Source organism: Hyperolius riggenbachi, chromosome 8 (genome assembly GCF_040937935.1).
Source record: "Hyperolius riggenbachi isolate aHypRig1 chromosome 8, aHypRig1.pri, whole genome shotgun sequence".
NCBI lineage: Eukaryota > Metazoa > Chordata > Amphibia > Anura > Hyperoliidae > Hyperolius > Hyperolius riggenbachi.
Genome location: NC_090653.1, coordinates 251,962,931 through 251,989,697, shown reverse-complemented (window position 1 = coordinate 251,989,697; position 26,767 = coordinate 251,962,931). Strand labels below are relative to the sequence as shown.

Below are 26,767 nucleotides of genomic sequence, written 5' to 3'. Positions count from 1 at the left end.
CTTCTACGGAGGCTGTGTGTCCATTTTGTGTCGTTTCTGGCGCTATTTAGCCAGAAACGACAGTCATGAACTTGTGATGCTCACTTTTGCTACAATAAATTGAGCCACTGCAGCAGTGCCAGGTTTCTTTCTGTTGTGTTCTCTCTCCATTATTGATCTACAGGTAAATTTTAAGCAGGTTATAGTTGTAAAGAGACAAGTTGGACCAGTTTCCAGCTACAGTGTATCTGAAAGGAGGGAAAAGCCACAATAGTGTGCTTCAGGGGTGATCACCTTTCCCTCTGAATGGACTGCACTGCTCCTCCACACACCAGCCTAACGTCCAGCTGTGCAGACAATTCCTCTGACTCCACCTCCAACCCACAGGAAGGAATGGGAAGCATTCTGATGGGCAGGTCAGCCCCGCCCCTCTCTGCACTGTAGCTCACAACTGTAGAGGCCCGTACACACACTGCATCAGTGTCGCTCAATGGCGGCACGATCCCTTGGATGATATTGCAGGGCTGCGGCTGTGCAGATGTGTCGCACATTTGCAAGTGAGCAACATGTTCTGTTTTATGAAGCGGGCGGAGCAGCACGGGAGTGACGTGATACAGCACGGTAAGTAGGAAGAATGATACTCTGCCGCTGCTTGGCCGAGGTGATTTACCAGGACAGATCGCTGGCTGAGCTGTCGGGGGCTGCCGTACACAGGCTGGATTCTCAGCAGAGGTGGTCATTATTGTGGTTATTATTCTTCTGGAGCGTATACGGGCCCTAAGGGAGACCCGGGTGAAAAATCAAATACTTACCTCAGGAGAAGGAATCCAAAGGATTTCCATGCTGTCCTCTGGACCTCCCCTGCTGCCCGAGACCCTCTGAAACATCACGGCCCTGCTGCTCTTCTGGCACAAACAGTTCCGGCTTCCCAAGCAGTCGAGACTGTACTTGTGTATGAAGAGGAGTGCGGCCCGAAGTTCATTCCGACATGCCCGTGTCAAAATTCTTCAGAAGGGTCCATGCTTGGCAACAGGGGACTGGAGGACGCGGTGGGAAGTTTCTGTAGGATGTCTTAGATAAGTATGTGCTTTTATACCTGAGGTTTGCTTCGGGTACACTTTAAGCACAAGAGCCACGCCTCCTCTGTAGCAATATGTATGTGTCTGGAGGAAGAGGAGGAGGGGAGTTGGATGGGGGAGTTTTTCCTTTTAATTGCCATAGATTTTCAGCAGGTACAAATTACAATTAAAATGATGAGGCTCTGAGGAAAAATGGCTACATGGTCCGGGGTTCTTCTTTTGCCACCTTGATATTTCTAGATATGAAAGGAGAACTTCTTTGTGGCCATTTGTGTGACATGGATGCTGAGTGGTCACATGATACAGCCCTCACTGGAACTTATGTAGACCCAACTTTCTTCCAATCCCCACGCTCAGCTGTGTGACCTCAGCAGCATGGACAAGATCCCTCCAATCACTGTTCTGCTGGCATACTTCTAATGATGCAAATAATGTAAACAGGAGATATGGAGGCTGGATTCCATACAGCATGATGTTACCTCTCCTGCAGGTCTCGCAGCTCCGCCAGAAGTCTGCCATGGCTTTGATACCAACACTTCAGCTCTAACAGAACAGCTGTGATACAACAGATGTCTCCGCGCTGCAGATCTGGGGGAAGGTCGGGCATGGAATTTCCAGCCTGTAAAATTAAAGCATTTTCAGGTCTTATAGAGAAATGACCATCTGGCATAACAGTCAAAAAAAAACTTGTGTCACCTACTCTTTATTGTCCAATTATGCTACTTGCTTTTGTCCCAGAAGTAATGTCATTTGTGTAAAAGTCACAAGTCCCCCAAGCATAAAATATAGGACAGCGAACAAGCACTGGATGGATGTTTTATATCATCACGTTAACTCAAAAAGCTCCTCAGTGCGGGAAAACTTAAGTAACTGAATGCTGCAAAGAAAAATTCTCTGTTACATTTGCTCAATCCTATCTAATTTGTTTAATGATCAAAACACAGTCTGTAAAGCTGCAGAAGCAGTGCAGAAATTTAACCGATAAGCTTCCCAGCAAAGTAAGTGTGCCCAAACATTACTCGATTTTCAGAATTGTTATCTGTCCAATTCGATCATAACTGTGGCAGATGCCACAACATGGCCACCTGACCGATTCCCAGCAGAATCGAATCAAAACTATCAATCCGGCATGCTGGAAAAATCTCGTTCGAAAGGGCTTGATTGGGTGCATAGCGGTAAGAGCATTGTATTTCCTGAAGAGCGAGAGACCCCCAGCTGGTCAGCCTTCAATTGCATGTGCAGAACCGCTGGAATGCAATGAGGCTAATTGTACAGAGCCACACTAATCCAACATGCATACAGACTTCTTTCAGACTGGTTGATCCTTATCAGTGCATGGCATGGATTAATGTGGCTCTATGGGGTAGGACTTGAAACACCCAGAGTTAGCGCTGGTGCACACCATGGGCTTGATTCACAAAGCGGTGCTAACTGTTAGCACGCCTGTGAAAAACCCCTTAGTACGTCTAAACGAGCTTTTCGCGCGTAAAATGTTATGCGCCTAAAAAACTTTACGCGCGCACTGCACAGAGCGCTCCGGACGAAGTGCCCATTAAAGCCTATGGGACTTAGCGCGCATAGGACTTTGCGCGCGTAAAGTTAGCGCGCGATCTGATTGAGAAATCCGGTGCCAACCTACTTAGCACCCTGGTTAGCACATCTAAAGACTTTAGACGTGCTAAGTAGGTTAGCACCGCTTTGTGAATCAAGCCCCAAGAGAGGCGCTTCTGAGCATTTTTTAAAATGCTAGTGCTTTGAAGAGCACTTGGCTAATGTATTTGTATGGGATGGATCCCACCAGAGCGATGAGCTTTTTTCTCAAAAGCAAACGCAGGTCCTGCAGCATTTTTGAAGCGATTAAGCCGCCATGATGAGTAGTATAAAAAAACGCTAAAACAGTGCGATTTCCAAGTGTTTTTTTTTTCTTTATAAAAGCTGTTCACTTTCAGCTCTACTGTACAAAAAAATAAAAAAATGCTACATCAAAATGCTCCAAAAATCTCTAGGCACATGCCCGAAATTGATCTGTAAAATCACTTAAAAAAATGCTTAGCGTTTGTGATTACACTAACGATTTTTGGTGTACAGTGGCTCTTACAGATTACCCAGCAAGCTCATGGTGAACCAGAACTCCTAGGGGCTGATAGAGACCAAAAAGCCCTCTTACTAAAATGCTATGCAAAACAGAAAATCGCCTTCTTAAAACAGAAGGTATATGTGATTATTCAGGTTGGAGTGAGCTCTGAGGTGTCCCACAATGCAGCACTATGAGGGAGGAGGCAGTGAGAAGTGTGAGTTTGCTGCGCAGAGGAGTTGCTACCGGAGTAGTACGCTGCTCAGCCCCCGCCTGTCACCTGGATGTGGAACTGTCCTTGTGATGTCAAGTGCACGATAATCCTCAGTGGGGCCAGTTGCGCTTCTTCCCCAACATTCAAATCCAGGACAATGTCCTCTTCCCCAACCGACACCAGCGATATCCCCTGCAGAGAGTGGAGGAGATCCAGATGTGACGAGTCCCTGCAAGAAAAATCAACAGCTGTCAGGAGGTCACCAGTCATGTAGAACAGAGTAACCAAGCAGCTCGGGGTGACCCAAACCCCTAGGAATGTATAGCGGTATAAAAGAGACCGAAAAGCCCTCCTACTAATAAGCAATGCTTGGTGAAATTTGCCTTTTTAAAAACAGAAGGAAATTTGCAATAATTCAGCTGTAAGTGAACATTTGTGGTTAAACACAATGCACAACTACTGAATATGCAGATTATCTATTTTTTGCCCCTGTAAGCCAGGCTAGCATCCAGAACCGCTGGTGTATAAAATGTAACTACGTCATGACAAAAGGACGTATATATACGTTCATTGTATTTGTGGCGAATGCACCACCAGTTTGTTACTAAATGTGTCACATGTGGTATCGTTTTAACCACGACGAGTTGTAGAATACATGTTGATGTGTCTTACAGCTTGGACTCCCATCACTTAAAAAATAGGTAGGGACAAACTCAATCAAAACATAAAAATTCATTTTCAAAATTATGATCAAACTTGGGAAAGTTGTAAGAAAACTACAAGAGACATATGTGGTAACATTTTAACCGTGATAAGTAGTAGAATACAGTTTAGACAGTTTTAGGGTTAAGGTCCATGTCTTGTGTATTCTTTTTAATCACAAACTGAATCAAAAGTAATTACATTTTCGCATATTCTGTATCAAAATAAAAAAACTTGTAAAATGATAAAGTTACAGAATATAAAAGAAAAAAATATATTGTTACCTTAGGAACATGGCTTTTTAAAGATGTATGCCATGAGGGTATATTACTGTTATTTTTGCAAATAAGGTCTTGTAATCATCAATAGTGTATAATGAGAAAAAAAAAAAATAACAGAAAAAGACACCTTTTTGTCCAAATACAATAATGTCACCATACATTGTGCTAGGAACAAAATCTAAATGTTTTAATAACAAGGATGAATAAGCGAATAAAATTTGTGGGTTTAACTTATAGTTAGCACTGTTTATTGTAAAGCTATAATGAATGTAAGTGGAGAAATAGTGCTTTTTTCAATTTTTTCCCTTATTTTCCCTTTAAAATGCATAGAAAATAAGTGAATTTCTAAACAAAATTATCACATACTAAAAGCCTAATTTGTCCTGAAAAAAAAAAAAAAAAATCTATACATCATTTAGGTGTCATAAGTAGTAATAAAGTTATTGGTGAATGAATGGGAGCAGCGCTGATATGTGAAAGTTGCTCTTGTCCTGAAGTGGTTAAAGCTATAGGCTTGCTATACACCAGCGGTTCTGGATGCTTCCTGGCTTACAGGGGCAAAAAGATAATTTGCATATTCAGTAGTGGTGCATTGGGGGTAACCACAAATGTTCACTTATAGCTGAATGATTGCAAATTTCCTTCTGTTTTAAGAAGGCAAATAACAGTAATGTAGGTCAGCGCATGATATTACCTACAGTATAATTATATAGGGGGGTATGTACAGGTGATACTCGAAAAATGGTAATATTGTGCAAAAGTCCATTTATTTCAGTAATTCAACTTAAAAGGTGAAACTCCTCTATGAAATGGGAACACCCTGCAGGTGTTTTGGATGAATTAGCTGATTAGAGTCCGACACGCTGAGCCTGAGATATTGAACATCTTCACAATATTCAAATGGGCTGAGATTTAGATTTTTTTGGGTTCTCATAAGCTGTAAGCCACACTCACCAAACTTATAACACATAAAGGCTTGAAATATCTTGCTTTGCGTGTAATAAATATGTAAAGAAAACCTGTAACTAAAAAAAAACCCTCCGGGTGATACTTACCTCGGGAGGGGGAAGGCTCTGGATCCTAACAAGGCTTCCCCTGTCCTCCAGTGTCCCGGCAATCCAGCGCTGCGACCCCCTGAACAGTGGCGAGGTAAATATTTACCACCTTGATCCAGCGAAAGGCGCAGTAGCAGCTCTTTGTTCAGGCTAAGGCAGAAATAGCAGAGCCAGATCGTATCCGCTTTACTGTGCAGGGGTGAGTCCTTTGTGCCTGTGCAGTAGAGCGGATACGATCAGGCTCGGCTATTTCTGACTAAGCCCGAAAGAAGAGCCGCTGCTGCGCCGGATTGCAGTAGGTAAATATTGGGCACACAGGTGTACCCTTGTCAGGACTTGTTAAGGTTTCAGGGGAGCCAGCGCTGGATTTCCTGCAGCTACAGAGGACGGGGAAGCCTCATTGGGACCCTGAGGCTCCCCCCCACCCTCCCAGGCAAGTATCCCCCAGAGGGTGTTTGTTTGTTACAGGGTGTCTAATAAATTTTTACCTTTTAAGTTGAATTACTGAAACAAATGGACCTGTACTCAATATGCTAATTTTTCGAGTTTCACCTGTTTAAAGGGGTGGAATGTCCCAATTCAGATTGTCTGTGCAGGATTTGTGCGATCATCTCCACCTGGCCGAATTGTCAGACTGATCGCTGGCAGAGGCATCAGAGGCCGCTGTACACAGACTAGATTTGGAGTAGAGGCGGGGCCCTTTTCCACTAGCGCAAATCCGCATGCAGACAACGCATGTGGATTCGCATAGGCAATACAAGTGGATGGGACTGTTTCCACTTGTCAGTTTTCATTTGCGTTTTTCTGTGCAGGATTTTTCTGCACAGTAGACCCTGCAGAATTCGCCTGCGTGTGGAATCGCAGACAATGTATTTAATAGGGAAATCGCATGCGTTTTTTGCATGCGTTTTTTCCCACGATTTCGTGTTTGATTTCGCATTGAAAGTAATGTAAATTGACACAGGCAGTATCATGGTTAAAAATCGCATATACCCTGCCTATGCGAAATCGCGGCAAAATCCGCATGCGGAATCGCATCCGCATGCGATTTAATCAGCGGTGATATGCAGCGATTCCGCACCGCAATAGTGGAAACGAGCCCTAGACCATCTGCTGCTGTTTGCAACTACACTTCCATATTAAAGCGGACCTGAATGCAAAACTTCCTCTCTGCTCTACAAGATAAGCAACAGCATAATAACCTTTAAAGAAAAACATTTCTTTGTTACAGCCGATACAAATCCTGAAATACATCTGGTGTGTCTACTTCCTGCTTCTTATTGTTCACATCCTGTGCTTTCAAAATTCGCTCATCTGCAATGGCAGTCAGGTGACAGGGGAGAGATCAAATTACAGCTTGTGATTAGTCACAGATGAGGGGGAATTAGACAGACTAAACTCTCTAAATACATACAGGGTGCATGTCTCTATGTTTTCCTTCTGTCCTGTGCAGGAGTTCAGGTCCACTTTAAAAGTTACCCAGTAGCAAATCCACACATATGAATCTATATTGAAACAGAAGTGTTTAATAAAAGCAGCTTCATAACTCCTTGTTCCTGCCTTATCCAGCCACATAAAAAAAAATCTCAATCACATCATCCAATCACAGAGTGCTACAACGGGCTCCTCCCTCTCACCTGTTCACAGTCTGGATCCAGTTGTCTGCGGACTGCTCCAGTTTATCCACCTCGGCCTTCAGCAGCTGAATCTGCTGCTGACATTTCTGTACTGACTGCTGGCTCTTCTGGATGGACTCCTGCAGTTCCTGTTTGACCTGGATAAGGAGTGAAGACAATTAAACGGGCAGTTAGGAGGAGCAGGAGAAAGCATGGAATATTAAGAAGGGTAAAAAAAACCCTCAAATCTGAAATAAGAACCGACAACATACCGTATCCTGTTTCAGTGCTTTCTGGAGGACAAGAGAAGAAAAAAAAAAACAACAGTCAGTGTTCAAGCAAAGTATAACTGATGATGAACACAGGCACACGATGATAGTCAGGTCAGTTCACTGGCTGAATGTTCCCTGGAGACAGTGTTGAACTGCTCCACTTCTCAAAGGAGAAAGTAAAGCTCTATGTCATGGTTATCCTGTTAGCACCATACGCAAAATGCCACCATCAACACATAAAATACTTATCTTAACGCACACCTATGAGGCTTGCATGGCAGTTTTAGATACTTACCTTGGGAGAGGGAAGCCTCTGGATCCTATAGAGCTTAGTTCCCCAACCCTGTCCTCAAGGCCCACCAACAGTACGTTTTGTAGAAAACCACAAACATGCACAGGTGAGGTAATTAGTGTCTCAGCAGAGTCGATTAACCACCTTTGAGGATTTTCACAAAACATGCACTGTTGGTGGGCCTTGAGGACAGGGTTGGGGAACACTATAGTATAGAGGACTGCTCCATCCTCCAGCACAGTCTCATTACAGCGCTAAGACCCCTGAAGAATGGCCTCCCTGTGCATGTGCGCTAGCTCAGTCCCGCTCGGCTTTCTTTGGCAATAGTCAGGCTGGATCAGGTCAGTGCAACTGCAGATGGCTCACTAATGCGCAGAAGCACGGACCTTATACATTGCCGAAGAAAGCCAGGCGGGGCGGAGCTAGCAAGTATACAAGAGGTGCCGACGAGCAGACTTTCGGAGGGTCCCACAGCTGGAACTAGACGGGGGACAGGGAAGCCTCTTTAGGAACCCGGTGGCTTCCCCGTAGCAAGTTGAGTAACCCATAGGGGCACTTTTAAAGAGACTCTGAAGTCTCATAAAATTCACATTTTAAAAATCACTTTAACATCATAGCCCTACTTAAAACGCTGCATCCCCGCGGCTGAACACTAACTAAATCCCCCTCCCCCCGCAAAATCCACGACTTTCTTGGCCGTCGATTTTGCTGCCCCAGGAGGTAGAGCTTTCAGCTGCAGCTCTGCCTCCATTAGAGTCAATCCGCGCGTATCTCCGCCTCTCCCCCGCCCCTCTCAGTGAAAGAAGACTGAGAGGGGCGGGCGGAGGCGGCGATCTGCGCTGATAGATGCGTGGAGAGGCAGAGCAGCAGCCGAAAGCTCTGCCTCTCACGGAAGCACTCCCTGCAGTGTGCCCCGGGGAGTTTGGGGGGGATTTAGTTAGGGTTCAGCCACGGGGATTCGGTGTTTTAGGTAGGGCAATGAAGTTAAAGTGATTTTTAAAATAAAAACGTGAATTTTATGAGAGTTCAGTCTCTCTTTAAATCTGGCAGGTGCCCTTTAAGGTCCCTATGTATGCAAGATTAAAGTAAACCAGAGACAAACTAGTAAAAAATATTTATACCTTCCTCCAGCCCCCTCCTCGCCGATCACTACCCCAAAGTCTTCCTCCGCCTTCTCCTGGTAAAAGCCCCGTAAGTTTAGCGAATGTGGGCGCATGCGTGGCCCAGCCACATGCCCTGCTGCACTCCCATAGCTGGGAGCACTCTGCCCCTGCGCAGTACTACTGCACAGGCGCAGTACACTCCCACCCGCAGGAGCTAGATGGGGGGGGGGGGGGGGGCATGCGGCTACATTGCGCATGTGCCGACTGACCCCAACTGGGCAAACTTACGGGGCTTCTAGCAGTACCAGGGGAAGGCGGAGGAAGGTGACGTGGGAGCGATCGATGCGGAGAGTGCTGGAGGAAGTCCCAGGTATGTATGGGTCTTTTATACTAGTTCATCTCTGGTACACTTTAAAAGTCAGCTGAGGAGGTCGATAGCGACCGCCTCTGCCAATGATCCGGTGTGTGTACAGCAGCCCCCGACTCCTGATGGCCACCCAGCCAGCGATCACCCAGGTGGATCAATTCGACCAAGCGATGGCGATAGCCTTGTTCTCCATGCTCAACCTGTCCGCCGACACACTTTGTGCCACTCAAATGGCCCTCCACCCCCCCGCACTCTAACAGAACATGTCCCGTTCTGCCCGTGCCATGCATGCTATAGTGATTCCGCTGTGTGCTGCTGAAATCTAAAGCATGCCATCCAGGTTCACGCCGCAGTGCGATCCAGATGGCTCTCCGTTGAAGAGATAGGTAGCGTTTCTCCACCCCGTTCGTATGCGGGGAAACACAGCAGATTCGGCCCATATTCGCGCTCAGTGGAAATAGGCCCTAAGAAGCAGTGGATCAGCAGGACAGCCAGGCAATGTGCATTGTTTAAAATGAAATAAATGTCAGCCTCCATATGTCGGGGTGAGCATCTAACTATTTCACTTCATGATTGCTTTAATAGAAAGCACATGGAGGATGGGTGCACACTTGGCAGTGCGGGAAACGTAGCATTTTGCTGCATATATGCATTTATGCATTTTTAGTGCATTTTCTGTGCGTCTGCTTCTTTTTTCAGCACATGTGTTTTTCTTGCGTTCTGTGTGCTTTTTAATGCGTTTTATGCAAATCATTAGGAAGTCAACAGGAAGCTTAAATACATCATCATCATATAAAACCGCATACAAAATGCACTAAAACGCAATACCTCTGCGTCACCATTGACTTGACAAAAATCAGCGTTTTTAAAAACACACACTGCAGAACGCAAGTACATGCATTTTTCCATGCGGTCCACTGACTTACATTATGTGCGTTTTCCGCAACGTTAGCCTTTCTGCCTAGTGTATTCCCAGCCTGAAAGCTTGTCCTTACAGGGGAACTGAAGAGTTATATGGAGGCTGCCATGTTTATTTCCTTTTAAGCAATACCAGTTGCCTGGCAGCCCTGCTGATCCTCTGCCTCTAATACTATTAGCCATAGCCCCTGAACAAGCATATAGCAGATCAGGTGTTTCAGACTTTAAAGTCAGATCTGGCAAGACTAGCTGCATGCTTGTTTCTGGTGTTATTCAGATACTACTGCAGAGAAATAGACCAGCAGGGCTGCCAGGCAACTGGTATTGATTAAAAGAAAATAAATATGGCAGCCTCTGTATACCTCTTACTTCAGTTCCCCTTTAAAAAAAAAAAAAAAAACTAATACAGAAAAATCTTAGACTGCAATTAACTTGGTTTAAGAGCACCATCCAAGATAAGCAAATATTTTAATGAAATTCTGACTTGATAGCAAGCAACTCTTCATATACAAGCACAATATACTGTATTTTTCGCGATATAAGACACACCGGAATATAAGACGCACCTAGGTTTAGCGGGAAAAAAAACAGGGGGGTAAAATATATACTAAATCTGATATGTCCATGTTCCAATAGCATCTTGTAGATGTTCTCCCCAAATCATTGTCCTCCTCTGATCCCCGTGTCCTCCTTTGCCCCTGTATGTCCCCTTCTATTCCCTGTGTGGCCCTCCGGTCCCCCTCCTGTCACTGTGTATCCCCCCCACATGTCTCCGCCAATTACTGTGTGTCGAATCAATTAGTGGCAGCATGGCTTACTTCACCAGTGATTTCAGACCTCTCCTGTGCGGCTCCCCTAGTGACAGCTTTTGCTGATTGCATCCTCAGCAGGGGCAGTCTCTAGGGTAGCAGCGCCTGAGATGAGAGGCTGCCGCTAATTGATTTTACTAAAGGGCAGCGAATGAGACATATGGGTGGGGGGCAGCAGAGGACCACACAGGGGGACAAGGCAGGGAGTCCCCAATGTCGCAGCGGTTCGTATAGGTGGGAGATCGTAAGTTTGGTACTCCCTGTATTTAGTATATTTAAGACACAGGGACTATATATAAGTAAGTGTGTCTTATATTCCGAAAAAATACGGTACACGCGCGTCATATCACCACAACTGAGCCCATGGTTCTTGTCCCTTTGATGCTGCAAAATTGTGCTCAAATGTACTTAATCTGAGTGTAGGGACTGTATAATGTCACATCCTCAAAAATAGGGAAAAGCAACTGTCACTGGACAAATTCCTTGTTAAAGGACTTACGAGGCCTGTTTTCTAAAAAAAAAAAAAAAAAAAAAAAGTTAGATACCTGTGTCAGTTTGTAAGGCACGGAGGACGCCGTCCGCGCCGTTCCGCCGGGTCCCCGCCGCTCAACATCCCCCCGAACGTCTCCCGACCGCACGGCCCGGGTCGTGCTTTCCAGCCTTCACAAAGATGGCCGCCGGAGCTGGCCGCGGCTGCGCAGCTCTAAGGCCAACCCCCTGATCCACGCTACAGGAAACAGCCCGTTACGTGGATCGAGGGGTTGGCCTTAGAGCTGCGCAGCCGCACTCGCGGCTATGTGGACTGCACAGCCGCGGCCAGCTGCGGCGGCCATCTTTTTGAAGGCTGGAGAGCCCGTCCCGGGCCGTGCGATCGGGGGACATTCGGGGGGGGGGGGGATATTGAGCGGAGGGGACCCGGCGGAACAGCACGGACGGCGTCCTCCGTGCCTCACAAACTGACACAGGTATCTAACTTTTTTTTTTTAGAAAACAGGCCTCGTAAGTCCTTTCAAAGGGTTCTGTGGGGTGTAAAAAGAAAACAAAAAAGTGTCAGTTACTTAGGGCTTCTACCGGCCCCCTGCAGCTATTAAGTCCCACGCCGTCACTGAAGCCTCCACTGTTCGTCGCAACAGGTGACCTGCTAATTATTTGTCTAACTAGACGAATAGTACTGCGGATGTTCGGCATTGGCAGCGCGCGTCATCGGGAGCTAACTGCACAGTACGAAGTTTTCTTGTACTGCGCCTGTGCAGTAAGCTCCCCATGACGCGCCACAGTGCTATACATATAGCTAGACGAATAATCAGCACATCACCGGCATTGCCAAATGGTGGAGGCTTAAGTGACGACGTGGGACTTAATAGCTGCAGGGGGCCGGTAGAAGCACTAAGTGACACTTTTTGTTTTACACCCCACAGAACCCCTTTAAAAAGGATATCCGAAGTGACATGATGAGATAGACATGGGTATGTACAGTGCCTAGCACACAAAAAACTATGCGGTGTTCCTTTTTTCCTTTCTCTGTCTGAAAGAGTTAAATATCAGGTATGTAAGTGGCTGACTCAGTCCTGATTTACACAGGAAGGCCTAGTGCACACCGGAGCGTTTCCGCTGCGGTTTGCGATCTGCTTGCGGGTGCGGATCTGCTAGGGTAATGCATTTCAATGGGGTGGTGCACACCAGAGCGGGTGGCGTTTTGCAGAAACGCATACTCCCGGGCTGCAGCAGATTTTGGATTGCGGATGCGTTTCTGCCTCAATGTTAAGTATAGGAAAAACGCAAACCGCTCTGAAAAACGGCACTTCAGAGCGGTTTGCCAGGCGTTTTTTGTTACAGTAGCTGTTCAGTAACAGCTTTACTGTAACAATACATGAAATCTACTACACCAAAAACGCTACACAAAACCGCAAAACGCTAGCTGAAACGCTGCAGAAAAATAAGAAAAAGCGTTTCAAAATCTGCTAGCATTTTGCGGATCTGCTAGCGGTTTTTGGTGTGCACCAGGCCGAAGTGACTAAAGTGTGACCCTCACTGATAAGAAATTCCAACTATACTTTCCTAGCAGAAAATGGATTCGGAGAGCAAGAAAGAGATAAAAAGGCAAATATCTTATCAGTGAGAGTCACACTGTAGTCACTTCCTGTCTGAGTCAGGACTGAGTCAGCCACTTACATACCTGATATTTAACGCTTTCAGACAGAGAAAAAAAAAAAAAAAAGGAACACAGCATAGTTATTTGCGTTCTTGGCACTGTACATACCCATGTCTATCTCATCATGTCACATGTCACCTCGGGTATCCTTTAAAGCCACACAAAAAAAGTTGGGGGGAGCCAACAGATACATTTTTAGCTATAATGAAAGTCTTTCTCCCATGTTTACCTAATACAGAATAGTACTTTGTATTAAATATTTTTTCTATAAATGTTTTTGGATTGTGGAACGAATCATCTGAGCTTCCATCAATCCTCATGGGGAAATTCACTTTCACATAAGAGTGCTTTAGATGACGAGCATGTTTCAGGAACAAATTATGCTTGCAAACTAAGGTTAAACTGCAAATAAACAATAAAATAAGATAACAGCCACTGCTTCGGGCGAGTCTGTGTAGGGTGTACATGCAATACTACTAATTCACTACACTTTCAGCAACCCTCACGATAGCCTGGTATGACCCAGGTCAGGAGCTTGCTGAATCATGTATGTTCTTCGATGATATTCAGGCCAGAGAGAGTCAGTGAATGAGGCCTGTGTCAGGCAGTGATGGTGGAGCTCACCTTCTGCTGGAACCGCTGCAGAGTCTCTTCTAGTTGTGTCTTCTTCTCCTGTAGAAGCTGGATCCTCTCCAGGAGTTGAGGTAGAAGCTCCTCCACCTCTTGCACCTTATCCTGGTACTCAGATTTAAGAGCTATCCACCTCTGCCTCACCGGCTCCACCTCTTTGTCTGCAGATGGAAAAACATCAACGTTCAACTTCCAATATTCCACCACTTCTCTACAACTCTGCACTTTCCCTTCAGCTCCTCTGCACTTCCCCATTCCAGGAAACTCCATCCCACTGATCACTTATCATACGCAATTCCTCAGTCCAGGCACCTTCGTCCTCCAGTTTACCAAACCCACTCCAGGCCCCAACTTTCTCCGAATTACCAAACCCAATCCAGACACCTCCCTCCTCCAGCTTCCCAAGCCAATCCAGGCCCCACTCCTCCAGCTTGCCAAGCCAGTCCAGGCCGCACTCCTCCAGCTTCCCAAGCCAATCCAGGCCCCACTCCTCCAGCTTGCCAAGCCAGTCCAGGCCCCACTCCTCCAGCTTGCCAAGCCAGTCCAGGCCCCACTCCTCCAGCTTCCCAAGCCAATCCAGGCCCCACTCCTCCAGCTTCCCAAGCCAATCCAGGCCCCACTCCTCCAGCTTCCCAAGCCAATCCAGGCCCCACTCCTCCAGCTTCCCAAGCCAATCCAGGCCCCACTCCTCCAGCTTCCCAAGCCAATCCAGGCCCCACTCCTCCAGCTTTCCAAACCAATCCAGGCCCCACTCCTCCAGCTTCCCAAGCCAATCCAGGACCCATTTCTCCAGCTTTCCAAGCCAATCCAGGCCCCGCTCCTCCAGCTTCCCAAGCCAATCCAGGGCCCCACTCCTCCAGCTTCCCAAGCCAATCCAGGGCCCCACTCCTCCAGCTTCCCAAGCCAATCCAGGGCCCCACTCCTCCAGCTTCCCAAGCCAATCCAGGGCCCCACTCCTCCAGCTTCCCAAGCCAATCCAGGGCCCCACTCCTCCAGCTTCCCAAGCCAATCCAGGGCCCCACTCCTCCAGCTTCCCAAGCCAATCCAGGGCCCCACTCCTCCAGCTTCCCAAGCCAATCCAGGGCCCCACTCCTCCAGCTTCCCAAGCCAATCCAGGGCCCCACTCCTCCAGCTTCCCAAGCCAATCCAGGGCCCCACTCCTCCAGCTTCCCAAGCCAATCCAGGGCCCCACTCCTCCAGCTTCCCAAGCCAATCCAGGGCCCCACTCCTCCAGCTTCCCAAGCCAATCCAGGGCCCCACTCCTCCAGCTTCCCAAGCCAATCCAGGGCCCCACTCCTCCAGCTTCCCAAGCCAATCCAGGGCCCCACTTCTCCAGCTTCCCAAGCCAATCCCGGCCCCACTCCTCCAGCTTCCCAAGCCAATCCAGGCCCCACTCCTCCAGCTTCCCAAGCCAATCCAGGCCCCACTCCTCCAGCTTCCCAAGCCAGTCCAGGGCCCCACTCCTCCAGCTTCCCAAGCCAATCCAGGCCCCACTCCTCCAGCTTCCCAAGCCAGTCCAGGGCCCCACTCCTCCAGCTTCCCAAGCCAATCCAGGGCCCCACTCCTCCAGCTTCCCAAGCCAATCCAGGCCCCACTCCTCCAGCTTCCCAAGCCAATCCAGGCCCCACTCCTCCAGCTTCACTAGCCAATCCAGGCCCCACTCCTCCAGCTTCCCAAGCCAATCCAGGCCTTACTCCTCCAGCTTCCCAAGCCAATCAAGGCCCCACTCCTCCAGCTTCCCAAGCCAATCCAGGGCCCCACTCCTCCAGCTTCCCAATCCAGGCACCTCCCTCCTCCAGCTTCCCAAGCCCATCCAGGCCCCTCCAGCTTCCCAAGCCAATCCAGGCTCCACTCCTGCAGCTTCCCAAGCCAATCCAGGCCCCACTCCTCCAGCTTCCCAAGCCAATACAGGGCCCCACTCCTCCAGCTTCCCAAGCCAATCCAGGGCCCCACTCCTCCAGCTTCCCAAGCCAATCCCGGCCCCACTCCTCCAGCTTCCCAAGCCAATCCAGGCCCCACTCCTCCAGCTTCCCAAGCCAATCCCGGCCCCACTCCTCCAGCTTCCCAAGCCAATCCCGGCCCCACTCCTCCAGCTTCCCAAGCCAATCCAGGCCCCACTCCTCCAGCTTCCCAAGCCAATCCAGGCCCCACTCCTCCAGCTTCCCATGCTAATCCAGGGCCCCACTCCTCCAGCTTCCCAAGCCAATCCAGGGCCCCACTCCTCCAGCTTCCCAAGCCAATCCAGGGCCCACTCCTCCAGCTTCCCAAGCCAATCCAGGGCCCACTCCTCCAGCTTCCCAAGCCAATCCCGACCCCACTCCTCCAGCTTCCCAAGCCAATCCAGGCCCCACTCCTCCAGCTTCCCAAGCCAATCCAGGCCCCACTCCTCCAGCTTCCCAAGCCAATCCAGGGCCCCACTCCTCCAGCTTCCCAAGCCAATCCCGGCCCCACTCCTCCAGCTTCCCAAGCCAATCCAGGCCCCACTCCTCCAGCTTCCCAAGCCAATCCAGGGCCCCACTCCTCCAGCTTCCCAAGCCAATCCAGGGCCCCACTCCTCCAGCTTCCCAAGCCAATCCAGGGCCCCACTCCTCCAGCTTCCCAAGCCAATCCAGGGCCCCACTCCTCCAGCTTCCCAAGCCAATCCAGGGCCCCACTCCTCCAGCTTCCCAAGCCAATCCAGGGCCCCACTCCTCCAGCTTCCCAAGCCAATCCAGGGCCCCACTCCTCCAGCTTCCCAAGCCAATCCAGGGCCCCACTCCTCCAGCTTCCCAAGCCAATCCAGGGCCCCACTCCTCCAGCTTCCCAAGCCAATCCAGGGCCCCACTCCTCCAGCTTCCCAAGCCAATCCAGGGCCCCACTCCTCCAGCTTCCCAAGCCAATCCAGGGCCCCACTCCTCCAGCTTCCCAAGCCAATCCAGGGCCCCACTCCTCCAGCTTCCCAAGCCAATCCAGGGCCCCACTCCTCCAGCTTCCCAAGCCAATCCAGGGCCCCACTCCTCCAGCTTCCCAAGCCAATCCAGGGCCCCACTCCTCCAGCTTCCCAAGCCAATCCAGGGCCCCACTCCTCCAGCTTCCCAAGGCAATCCAGGACCCATTTCTCCAGCTTCCCAAGCCAATCCAGGCCTCTCCCTCCTCCAGCCTCCCAATTCAGGCACAGGCACCTCCCTACTCGGACTTCCCAAATCACTCCAGGTAGCTCCACCCCCTGCTTCTTCACTTGTCCCATGAGACCTCATTCCAGGCACCCATCCCTCAGCATACTCTGAAAAGGTAAAAGGCGAAACTCACTCAGTTCAGGGTTATCTTCTTCCCAGTTGGCAGAGTTGACGTCTTGCAGGAACTCGAGCAGGAAGCGGAGCACATATAGCTGGCTGCAGAGCACCCTCCGCTTCCTGCAGTTTTCCTAAGAGAGAAGAGAGGCGGAGCTGAAACTCCCTTTCACCAATATGAATACTGTGGAGTTCATTGTTTAATGGCCAACATTAGGTTAGAGACTCCACATCATGACTATAAGGTACAATATAAAAGTATCCTACAGCGATTAGATGTCTAGCAGGAAACACACTACAACTCGTTGCTTTAAAGAACAAGCGACACCCATGCTAACCTAGAAATAAAAAAAAAACCACATATATAAGTAGATAAATACCAGTTCTACTTACATAACAGATGTACTGCACTGTCCACGTTATGATTCCTGTGACTTTTATAAAGGAAAAACAGAGAGTCCTATTCTAGGCAGTTTCCATTTTTGTTACCTTTGACCTCGACCCTACTGCTGCTAATTGTGTATTCGTTACCCGCCCTCCTCCCAGAGTCTTCAGACACTCCCACCGAGGTCTATACTAGGAAGTGCACTATCTTATGTCATTAGAAGGAGGGGGAAATAAAGGGAAGAGGAGGAATATATTATAGATAAAAAGATCCCCCAGCATGCAACTTTTTGGCAATGGCTATTAAAGCGCCAGTGCTCCTAAGGTTTGTGATAACTCCAAACCATAACAGCAAAACATTTTTTTTTGAAAGTTTTGAATGCAGGATTAGCATCTTTATCACTCAATACACTCAGACCAGTTGCTGTTGAAATTTGATTTTTATGGTGACAATCCCGCTTTAAAGAAGAACTCTGGCCACCCATACAATAGTACACCCTGCGGGGGTTCAGCTCTCTCTGGTGTCTCGTCCTTTCTAGGTTTTGAGTGTCAGGATTTTGTTTTCTTTTAAATGAAACCTGAGATGGAAATTGAAAAAAAAAAATGTAGGCATAGCTGGGGCTTCCTCCAGCCCCTGGCAGCCTAGGTGTCCCTCGCCACAGCTCCGCTCCAGATGCCGAACTCGCTCTTACGTGGTCTGGAGCGTTTTGCGCAGGCGCAGTACTTCTGCCGCTGCACAGAATGCTGCAAGCCACCTGAGCGCAATCGCTGCAGCCGCGCGCAGAAGATGCTGACCTGCAACAGAGGGGACCTCGGGCCAACGGCTGAGAGCGGAGCTGCGGCGAAGGACACATAGGCTGCCAGGGTCTGGAAGAAGCCTCAGATAAGTAGATTTTTTTTTTAACTGCTTGCACCTTCCCTTTAAGACCTTCAGTAGCTGCGTTCTGTGCATGCTCAGCCCGGCCACGCACCCCATTGCCTGGAGCATTCTGTGCCTGCACAGTAGGGAGGCTATTATTAATGATCTCACATCTTGTATACACTTTACAGGAAATCTGAGCTATAAAGGAAAAGTTAATCCTTACTTACCTGTGGCTTCTTCCAGCACCTAGTAGTCTTATGCGTTTCCCTTGCTGCAGTCCCTCCGTAAGATCACCAACCACAGCTGTGGTTACAGGCTTCTGTGCATGCACGTCTTCCCAGCTCGCTCGATCGTGCACTCGTAGCCGGGAGTGTTCTGGGCTTGTACAGTTTAAGTCTTTGTAAACTGCGTGAGTACAGAATACTTCTGGCCATGGAAGCGTAGCTGAGAGAGGTGCATGGACGAGCAAAAGCCCACAACCACAGCTGTGGTCTGTGATCTTACGGAGGGGCTAGCGGCGCACTGAAAGCCAGCAGAACTGCAGCGAGGGAACACATACAGTGCTAGGGGCTGGAAGAAGACCCAGGAAAGTAAGGATTCAAATTTCTGTTTCAGCTCGGATATCCTTTAACCATTTCAGCCCGCGGGGATTTTTCACCTTATGCATCAGAGCAATTTTCACCTCCCATTCATTCGCTAATAACTTTATCACTACTTATCACAATTTATTGATCTATATCTTGTTTTTTCCGCTACTAATTAGGCTTTTTTTGGGTGGTACATTTTGCTAAGAATTTTTTTTTTTTTATAAATGCATTTTAAACAGGATTGATAAAAAAAAAATGGAAAAAAATTCATTATTTCTCAGTGTTCGGCCATTATAGCTTTAAAATAATCCACGCTACCATAATTAAAACCTATATATTTTATTTGCCCGTTTGTCTCGGTTATGACACCATTTAAATTTTGTCCCTATCACAATGTATGGCGCCAATATTTTATTTGGAAATAAATGTGCATTGTTTCCATTTGCGTCCATCACTATTTACAAGCTTATAATTTAAAACATGTTAGTATACCCCCTTCAAATGCATATTTAAAAAGTTCAGACCCTGAGGTAACTATTTATGTCTTTTTTTTTTTTTAATTGTAATTTTTTTTTCCATTAAAAATTTTATTTGGGTAATATTTTGGTGTGGGAAATAAACAGTTCATTTTTAATGTTGTTATATGTGTAAATTCTAATGTAAAAAATATGTAGGTGTAGTTTTACTATTTGGCCACAAGATGGCCACCTTGAGTTTTTTTTTTTATATACCTCCTTGTGCTTCTTGCTGAGCGGAAGCACAAGGGGGATGCGGAAATTTTGAGGCGCAGAAAGACTGAAGCCTCTTGTAAGAGCGCTTTGGTTTTTCTGCAGGGGACACGGATCAGTGACCGGGAACCATGTTCCCGTTCACTGATCCCAGGGCTACCGGGGGACTCCACGGGGGCACGCCCACGATCGCGCCGAAGCGCGGCACCGCAGCAGAGCAGCTGCCCGGACGTGAGCTTCACGTCCGGGCGGCAGAAATGGTTTAAGTACTTGGTATTATACATACCTGGGACTTCCTAAAGGCTGGTCACACCCTTGCTTTCTCGCAATTTGGCCCCGTAAGTCCTTCAGTCTGGGCCAGTCGGCGCAGTCCGGCCGCACACTCTTCCCTGTCGCCGGAAGCTTATGGTGCCTGCGTGCTCCCTTTGTAGCTGCTGGATTACCCGGTTACCAGCCTGTGGGATAGTGTTATTGCATCCGGTTAGTCGGATGCCTTGTTTTTTTTCTAACCTTATGCTGATCTGGCTCTTTTGGTCAACTGGGCCCAATAGACAATTATATGCAATAAGGCCTGATGAAGGGTATTAAATACCCGAAACGAACATGTGTCTTTGCCACCAGAAACAAATCATTGCCAACTCAGTCAAGCCAGATTATTGATTTTACTAGTCTCTTGAAAATATCTTTTGATAATCTTTACTGCTATTCTTAAAGACAGAATTTTTTGGATGAACCTTCTATGAATATTCACCTTTTGTATGAATAAAGTTGTATCGATTTTTTTCAAGATTTTGATGTGCCATGATGTTTTTTTACGTAGAATCTTTGTCCTTCCAATAATTAAGCCTGTGTGCTCCCGGCCAGGCCAGTACGCCCCGGACCGGAGGACTTTGTGGCCGAATTGCGTAGGATCCAGGCGGTGCAAGATGCCGACGAGGGAGCAATCAGCCTGGAGGAAGGTATGTATCATTTTTTTTTTCAATCTCCCCATCTCAGGTACAATTTAACCTTCTCATGTAGAATATTGCTTCTAAATACTTGCTCTAGAGTCCAGGCGCTAGCACCTTCCTGCACTACACACTGCTAGACGAACACGCTGAAATCAGCGCATGGAGATTTCGAAGCAGCCGGCGCCACCATAGGCCTTAATAGGAATTACGTCTATAGCAGCGCACAGGGAGTAACTTCGGCGCCGTCAGAAGACGGAGCTAAAGTTACTTTTAAAACATAATAGAATTATTTAATTCCCCCACTATCCATGGCGGCCTGGAGGGGGAATAGTAATGAACACGGCAACAGCAGGATCAGCCATATACCGGCTGTGTCCCGTGCCCAAGTCTCCCGAGCCGTTCTCTCTCGTACGCCTGCTAGAGGCTGCAATCTTCTCAATCTGTGCATTTTAACACGGTTTTCAATGCAGAAGCTTTGTATAATGGGGGAAAAAAGGGGACCACTAGTACTAAAGCCAACACTATGATTACTAAACTATAAGATATTTAGACCTGTACCCAGGGATGGGGTTAAGCAGAAAATTTGGTAATCACTGGTTAAAGAGACTCTGTAACAAAATTTTCAGCCTTATTTATCCTACCCTACAAGTTTCTATACCTGTTCAAATGTGGTCTGGCTTACTGCAGCCTTTTCTAGTTGCACCGTCTCTGTAATATATCTAATCTTCTTTTCTTTGTCAAGCTTTGTCGACCCAGAGAGGAAGGAGCTGCCTCTGCTGCGATAGGGACAAATTATGCATGCCCCCTGCAGGCTCACTCCTGTGTGCTTTATTTCTCACTCACAGACAGGTCTCTGCTCTCAGTCTCAGCTGTGTCTGTGAGGCTGAGGGAGCTGCCTGTCACATGCTGACAATTTGTTACCCAGACCCAAGTGCAGAGCCCAGACTCCTGGCTCAGAAGAAACAGCTGTGTTTATAAAGGAGTCTGAAGATTCTTGTCACGCTTTAGTGGCACAGAGCAATAGAGGCAGATGGTAAAACGTTTTCTAAACTTGCACATAACATCTGAAGGCTGCATTCACTGTGTAATAATATAAACTTGTCGTGCAAACATAAGGCAGTATACATCCTGTTTCTTTTCAGTATACTTCCGGTTTTGGCAGCCATCTTTAATGTTTACAAAACGGTTTATAAAACCTATTTTACCACCAATATTGCGTCGGAGAGCACCGAAAATGTCACAAAGAGGGCTAGGAGATGTCCGCGAACAGGCTAATATGTTTATGTATATAACATTTCTTCAATACAGATTCTCTTTAAGCCTCAGTAAACCTTTCATGCATGGCTGTGCGTAAAGATGGTCAACGAGATGTCAAGAATTCTGGCATGCATGCAAATTATATGCTACAAGGAACTGAACCAATCAAAATCGACAGGGAGTGCAGTGGACTGGCCCAATTCCAAGATGCAATCAAACTGCACCCCAGCTAAAGTCATTAGCATCTCAATGACCACCTCAACTCATGTCATGAAATTCTGACAAGGCAAGACGGCATTCCCGTCTCTGCTGCAAAACCTACCTTTGTATAGTGCAACAAGATTTTAGCAGGGACTTCATCCTCTCCCTTCTTCTTCAGATGAAGGTCCAAACCTGCGTTATGGGTGACGGAGTCCAAAAGCCTGTTACAGTACAATAAACACATGGCATAATCATCCTCGCATGGGGGTGGGGAAGGATAGCGTGGATAAATGCTACAACCACAACCATTTCTAAGGCTCTTTGTGCTGTCTGAGACATGGTAGTCACTTTAGTCACTTTGACAGGAAATAGGAGGAATCTCACAATGAGGAGACATTATGGACACTTTAACTACCTGATGACCGCTCCACGCTGATGGGCGTGGCCGCGGCATCAGCCCCAGGACCGCCTAACGCCAATTGGCGTCAGGTCCTGAAGCCGGCTACTGAAGGAGATCGCGCGCAGGGTGCGCAAGCATCTCATTCTTGGGGGGCGGAGGTCCGCCCCCTCTTCAGTCTCCGAGCGGCTATTGCTGCTCGGGAGACTGTTAGATGGCGTGATCGCCGTCTATTTACATAGTGCAGCGCTGCGAGCGCTGGGGGACAAGAGAGCGATCGGCTCTCATAGGCAGAAGCCTATGACAGCCAATCGCGCGATTGGCCGCCTGGGGGAAAGGAGGGAATTTTAAAAAACAAGCAAACACAAGGGGGGGGGGGGGGGGGGGGGTTGACCAGACCCCACCAACAGAGAGCTCTGTTGGTGGGGAGAAAAAGGGGGGGGGGAAATCACTTGTGTGCTGTGTTGTGCGGCCCTGCAGCTTGGCTTTAAAGCTGCAGTGGCCAATTATGAAGAACACAGCCTGGTTTTTAGGGGGGGGGGGGGGTTACCACTGTGGTCAAGTGGTTAAAGAGAACCAGAGGTGGGTTCTAAGAATCCAATTAGCATACAGAGGCTGGGTCTGCATATAATAATACCAAGCCTCTGTTGCTATACTGTTTGTCCCAGTTTCCCCCCTGCGCTCTGCTGTACCCCCATAAATCAATCGCCGTGCTGGCGACACGCAGCTTGTCACCAGCCGGCTGTTTACATCTGAAAAGTCAGTCTCTGCCGCTCCCCCACCTCCTCCATAGCGCCACTCCCCGCCTGCGTCCCTTCCCTCCCACCCCTAACTGAGCATTCAGTCTGGCTTTGCTCAGGAATCATTATAGCTGAGTCATTATAGCAGAGCCAGAAGGGGGCAGGCTTGGGCTCAGAGAAGACAGACTCGGACTGAGCAAAGCCAGACTGAATGCTCAGTGAGGGAATTAATCAGGCCTGAACACAAGCAGGCTGAGCAGTGAAGGATGAAACAAAGAGCAGGGTCTGTGTTTTCTCTAATGTTCCCACTGATATATATGGTAAAATACATGAGGGTGCTTCGTCTTTGGTTAACTTTAAAGAACAAGCGACACCCATGCTAACCTAGAAAAAAAAAAAAAAACCTACTTCTACTTGCATAACAGATGTATTGCGCTATTCACGTACTGATTCCTGTGAATTTTATAAAGGAAAAGCAGAAAATCCTATTCTAGGCAGTGGCCATCTTGCCACGCTAATGCTGACATCATAACCTCCCTGACTCTTGCTTTCACCCCTCCCTTCTCTTGCTCATTGTGTATTCATTAGCTGCCCTCCTCCCAGAGTCTTCAGACACTCCCACTAAGGAACTACACTGTCTTATTCTCCAATCGGTGAGTCACCTCAGCCTTGCTTGTAAAACACAAGTAATCAGAGGGTGTGTCAGATAAGAAGCTGGCAGGGCAATAAATGGAAGAGGATGAATATATTATAGATAATAAGAACTCCCAGCATTCAACTCTTTGGCACTGTTTGTCACTAGGGCCAGTGCTCATAAAGTATGTGATAACTCCAAACCATAACAGCAGAAGAAGTTTTGAATGCAGGATTAGCATCTTTATCACTTAATACACTCAGACCAGTTGCTGTTGAAATGTGATTTTTATGGTGACAATACCGCTTTAAAGGGAGCCTGAACAGAGGGATATTGAGGCTGCCATATTTATTTTAAACAGTACCAGTTGCTATCCTGCTGATCCTCAGCCTCTAATGCTTTTAGCCATAGACCTTGAACAAGCATGCAGATCAGTTTTCTGACAAGATTAGCTGCATGCTTGTTTCAGGTGTGTGATTCAGACACATAGGCGTCAATTCACCAGAGGTTACCAACCTATTTATCTCTTGGGAGGTAATTTACCTCCTGTGATATCTCCAAATAGCAATTCTCCAGAAGTATAGGGGAAAATATCGACAGAGAGAAATGCAAGAGATAAATGTGAGATAAGTATGAGATAAATAAGTGATAGTTAGTAGTTAGTTTTTCTCCAAATCACAATTCAGCAGGGAAGAAAGGGGGTGTGGCCATTTGTTATTTTTTCATCTCTTTATCCCCTGAATAAACCTGGAGATATCGTGGTTTTCACACAGCAGCTGCTGCTGTGGAAGATGGAGCCTTTTGAGCTTACTCTGTTAGGCCTGGTGCACACCAAAAAACGCTAGCAGATCCGCAAAATGCTAGCAGATTTTGAACCTCTTTTTCTTATTTTTCTGTAGTGTTTCAGCTAGCATTTTGCGGTTTTGTGAAGCGTTTTTGGTGTAGTAGATTTCATGTATTGTTACAGTAAAGCTGTTACTGAACAGCAACTGTAACAAAAACCGCCAGGCAAACCGCTCTGAAGTGCCGTTTTTCAGAGTGGTTTGCGTTTTTCCTATACTTAACATTGAGGCAGAAACGCCTCCGCAATCCAAAATCTGCAGCAGCTCGGGAGTATGCGTTTCTGCAAAACGCCTCCCGCTCTGGTGTGCACCAGCCCATTGAAATACATTACCCAATCGTATCCGCAGCCGCAAGCGGATCGCAAAACGCAGCCGAACCGCTCTGGTGTACACTAGGCCTTAGAGCTTGCTTCTATTATGAGGAGACGAAGGCGCAGGAGGAGGGTCTGTTTAATCGCCCCTCGTATTTTTCGTGAGAGAACAGTTCTTGATCATTTTACTGAGACAGAGGTGGTGAAGAAGTTCAGACTCACTCATGATATGATTTATGATATGATCTGGCAGTAAAAGGCAGGAATACTCTGGTCAGGTAGTGGTAAAACTCCGCCTCCTACCCACAATGCTTCACTTTCAAGCTTACAGAGAGGAAAAGTATCCCATGCAAATCATTAATACCGATTATCTAACTCTCTGCTTTCTCACACTTTCCTCATGCATATCTCTCCATTATCCCCTGCTATCGAACATTTTTCTCTCTGTCCTCTCACACTGGTGAATTGACTCCAGAGTGTTAAAATACCTCATGAGATAAACTACCTACCTTTTTTCTCTTAGTAAATGCTCTCTGGTGAATTGACGCCATAGGCGTCAATTCACCAGAGGTTACCAACCTATTTATCTCTTGGGAGGTAATTTACCTCCTGTGATATCTCCAAATAGCAATTCTCCAGAAGTATAGGGGAAAATATCGACAGAGAGAAATGCAAGAGATAAATGTGAGATAAGTATGAGATAAATAAGTGATAGTTAGTAGTTAGTTTTTCTCCAATCACAATTCACCAGGGAAGAAAGGGGGTGTGGCCATTCGTTATTTTTTCATCTCTTTATCCCCTGAATGAACCTGGAGATATCGTGGTTTTCACACAGCAGCTGCTGCTGTGGAAGATGGAGCCTTTTGAGCTTACTCTGTTAGGCCTGGTGCACACCAAAAACCGCTAGCAGATCCGCAAAATGCTAGCAGATTTTGAACCGCTTTTTCTTATTTTTCTGTAGTGTTTCAGCTAGCATTTTGCGGTTTTGTGAAGCGTTTTTTGGTGTAGTAGATTTCATGTATTGTTACAGTAAAGCTGTTACTGAACAGCTACTGTAACAAAAACCGCCTGGCAAACCGCTCTGAAGTGCCGTTTTTCAGAGTGGTTTGCGTTTTTCCTATACTTAACATTGAGGCAGAAACGCCTCCGCAATCCAAAATCTGCAGCAGCCCGGGAGTATGCGTTTCTGCAAAACGCCTCCCGCTCTGGTGTGCACCAGCCCATTGAAATACATTACCCAATCGTATCCGCAGCCGCAAGCGGATCGCAAAACGCAGCCGAACCGCTCTGGTGTACACTAGGCCTTAGAGCTTGCTTCTATTATGAGGAGACGAAGGCGCAGGAGGAGGGTCTGTTTAATCGCCCCTCGTATTTTTCGTGAGAGAACAGTTCTTGATCATTTTACTGAGACAGAGGTGGTGAAGAAGTTCAGACTCACTCATGATATGATTTATGATATGATCTGGCAGTAAAAGGCGGGAATACTCTGGTCAGGTAGTGGTAAAACTCCGCCTCCTACCCACAATGCTTCACTTTCAAGCTTACAGAGAGGAAAAGTATCCCATGCAAATCATTAATACCGATTATCTAACTCTCTGCTTTCTCACACTTTCCTCATGCATATCTCTCCATTATCCCCTGCTATCGAACATTTTTCTCTCTGTCCTCTCACACTGGTGAATTGACTCCAGAGTGTTAAAATACCTCATGAGATAAACTACCTACCTTTTTTCTCTTAGTAAATGCTCTCTGGTGAATTGACGCCATAGGCGTCAATTCACCAGAGGTTACCAACCTATTTATCTCTTGGGAGGTAATTTACCTCCTGTGATATCTCCAAATAGCAATTCTCCAGAAGTATAGGGGAAAATATCGACAGAGAGAAATGCAAGAGATAAATGTGAGATAAGTATGAGATAAATAAGTGATAGTTAGTAGTTAGTTTTTCTCCAATCACAATTCACCAGGGAAGAAAGGGGGTGTGGCCATTCGTTATTTTTTCATCTCTTTATCCCCTGAATGAACCTGGAGATATCGTGGTTTTCACACAGCAGTTGCTGCT

General features: G+C 47.3%; 1 protein-coding gene across 2 annotated transcripts in view; it reads right to left on the bottom strand.

The window, feature by feature from the left end:
• The window catches only part of ZWINT (ZW10 interacting kinetochore protein), a 36,541-nt gene that overhangs the window by 5,297 nt on the left and 4,477 nt on the right, over positions 1-26,767 (bottom strand). For both annotated transcript variants that reach the window (XM_068248608.1, XM_068248609.1), the window contains exons 2-8: positions 21,903-22,002; positions 16,832-16,946; positions 13,538-13,704; positions 7,273-7,293; positions 7,022-7,158; positions 3,413-3,575; positions 1,538-1,677 (exon numbers count right to left, since the gene is read on the bottom strand). In XM_068248608.1, coding sequence (XP_068104709.1) covers positions 1,538-1,677; positions 3,413-3,575; positions 7,022-7,158; positions 7,273-7,293; positions 13,538-13,704; positions 16,832-16,946; positions 21,903-22,002 — 843 coding nt within the window. The remainder of the gene's footprint in view (positions 1-1,537; positions 1,678-3,412; positions 3,576-7,021; positions 7,159-7,272; positions 7,294-13,537; positions 13,705-16,831; positions 16,947-21,902; positions 22,003-26,767) is intronic.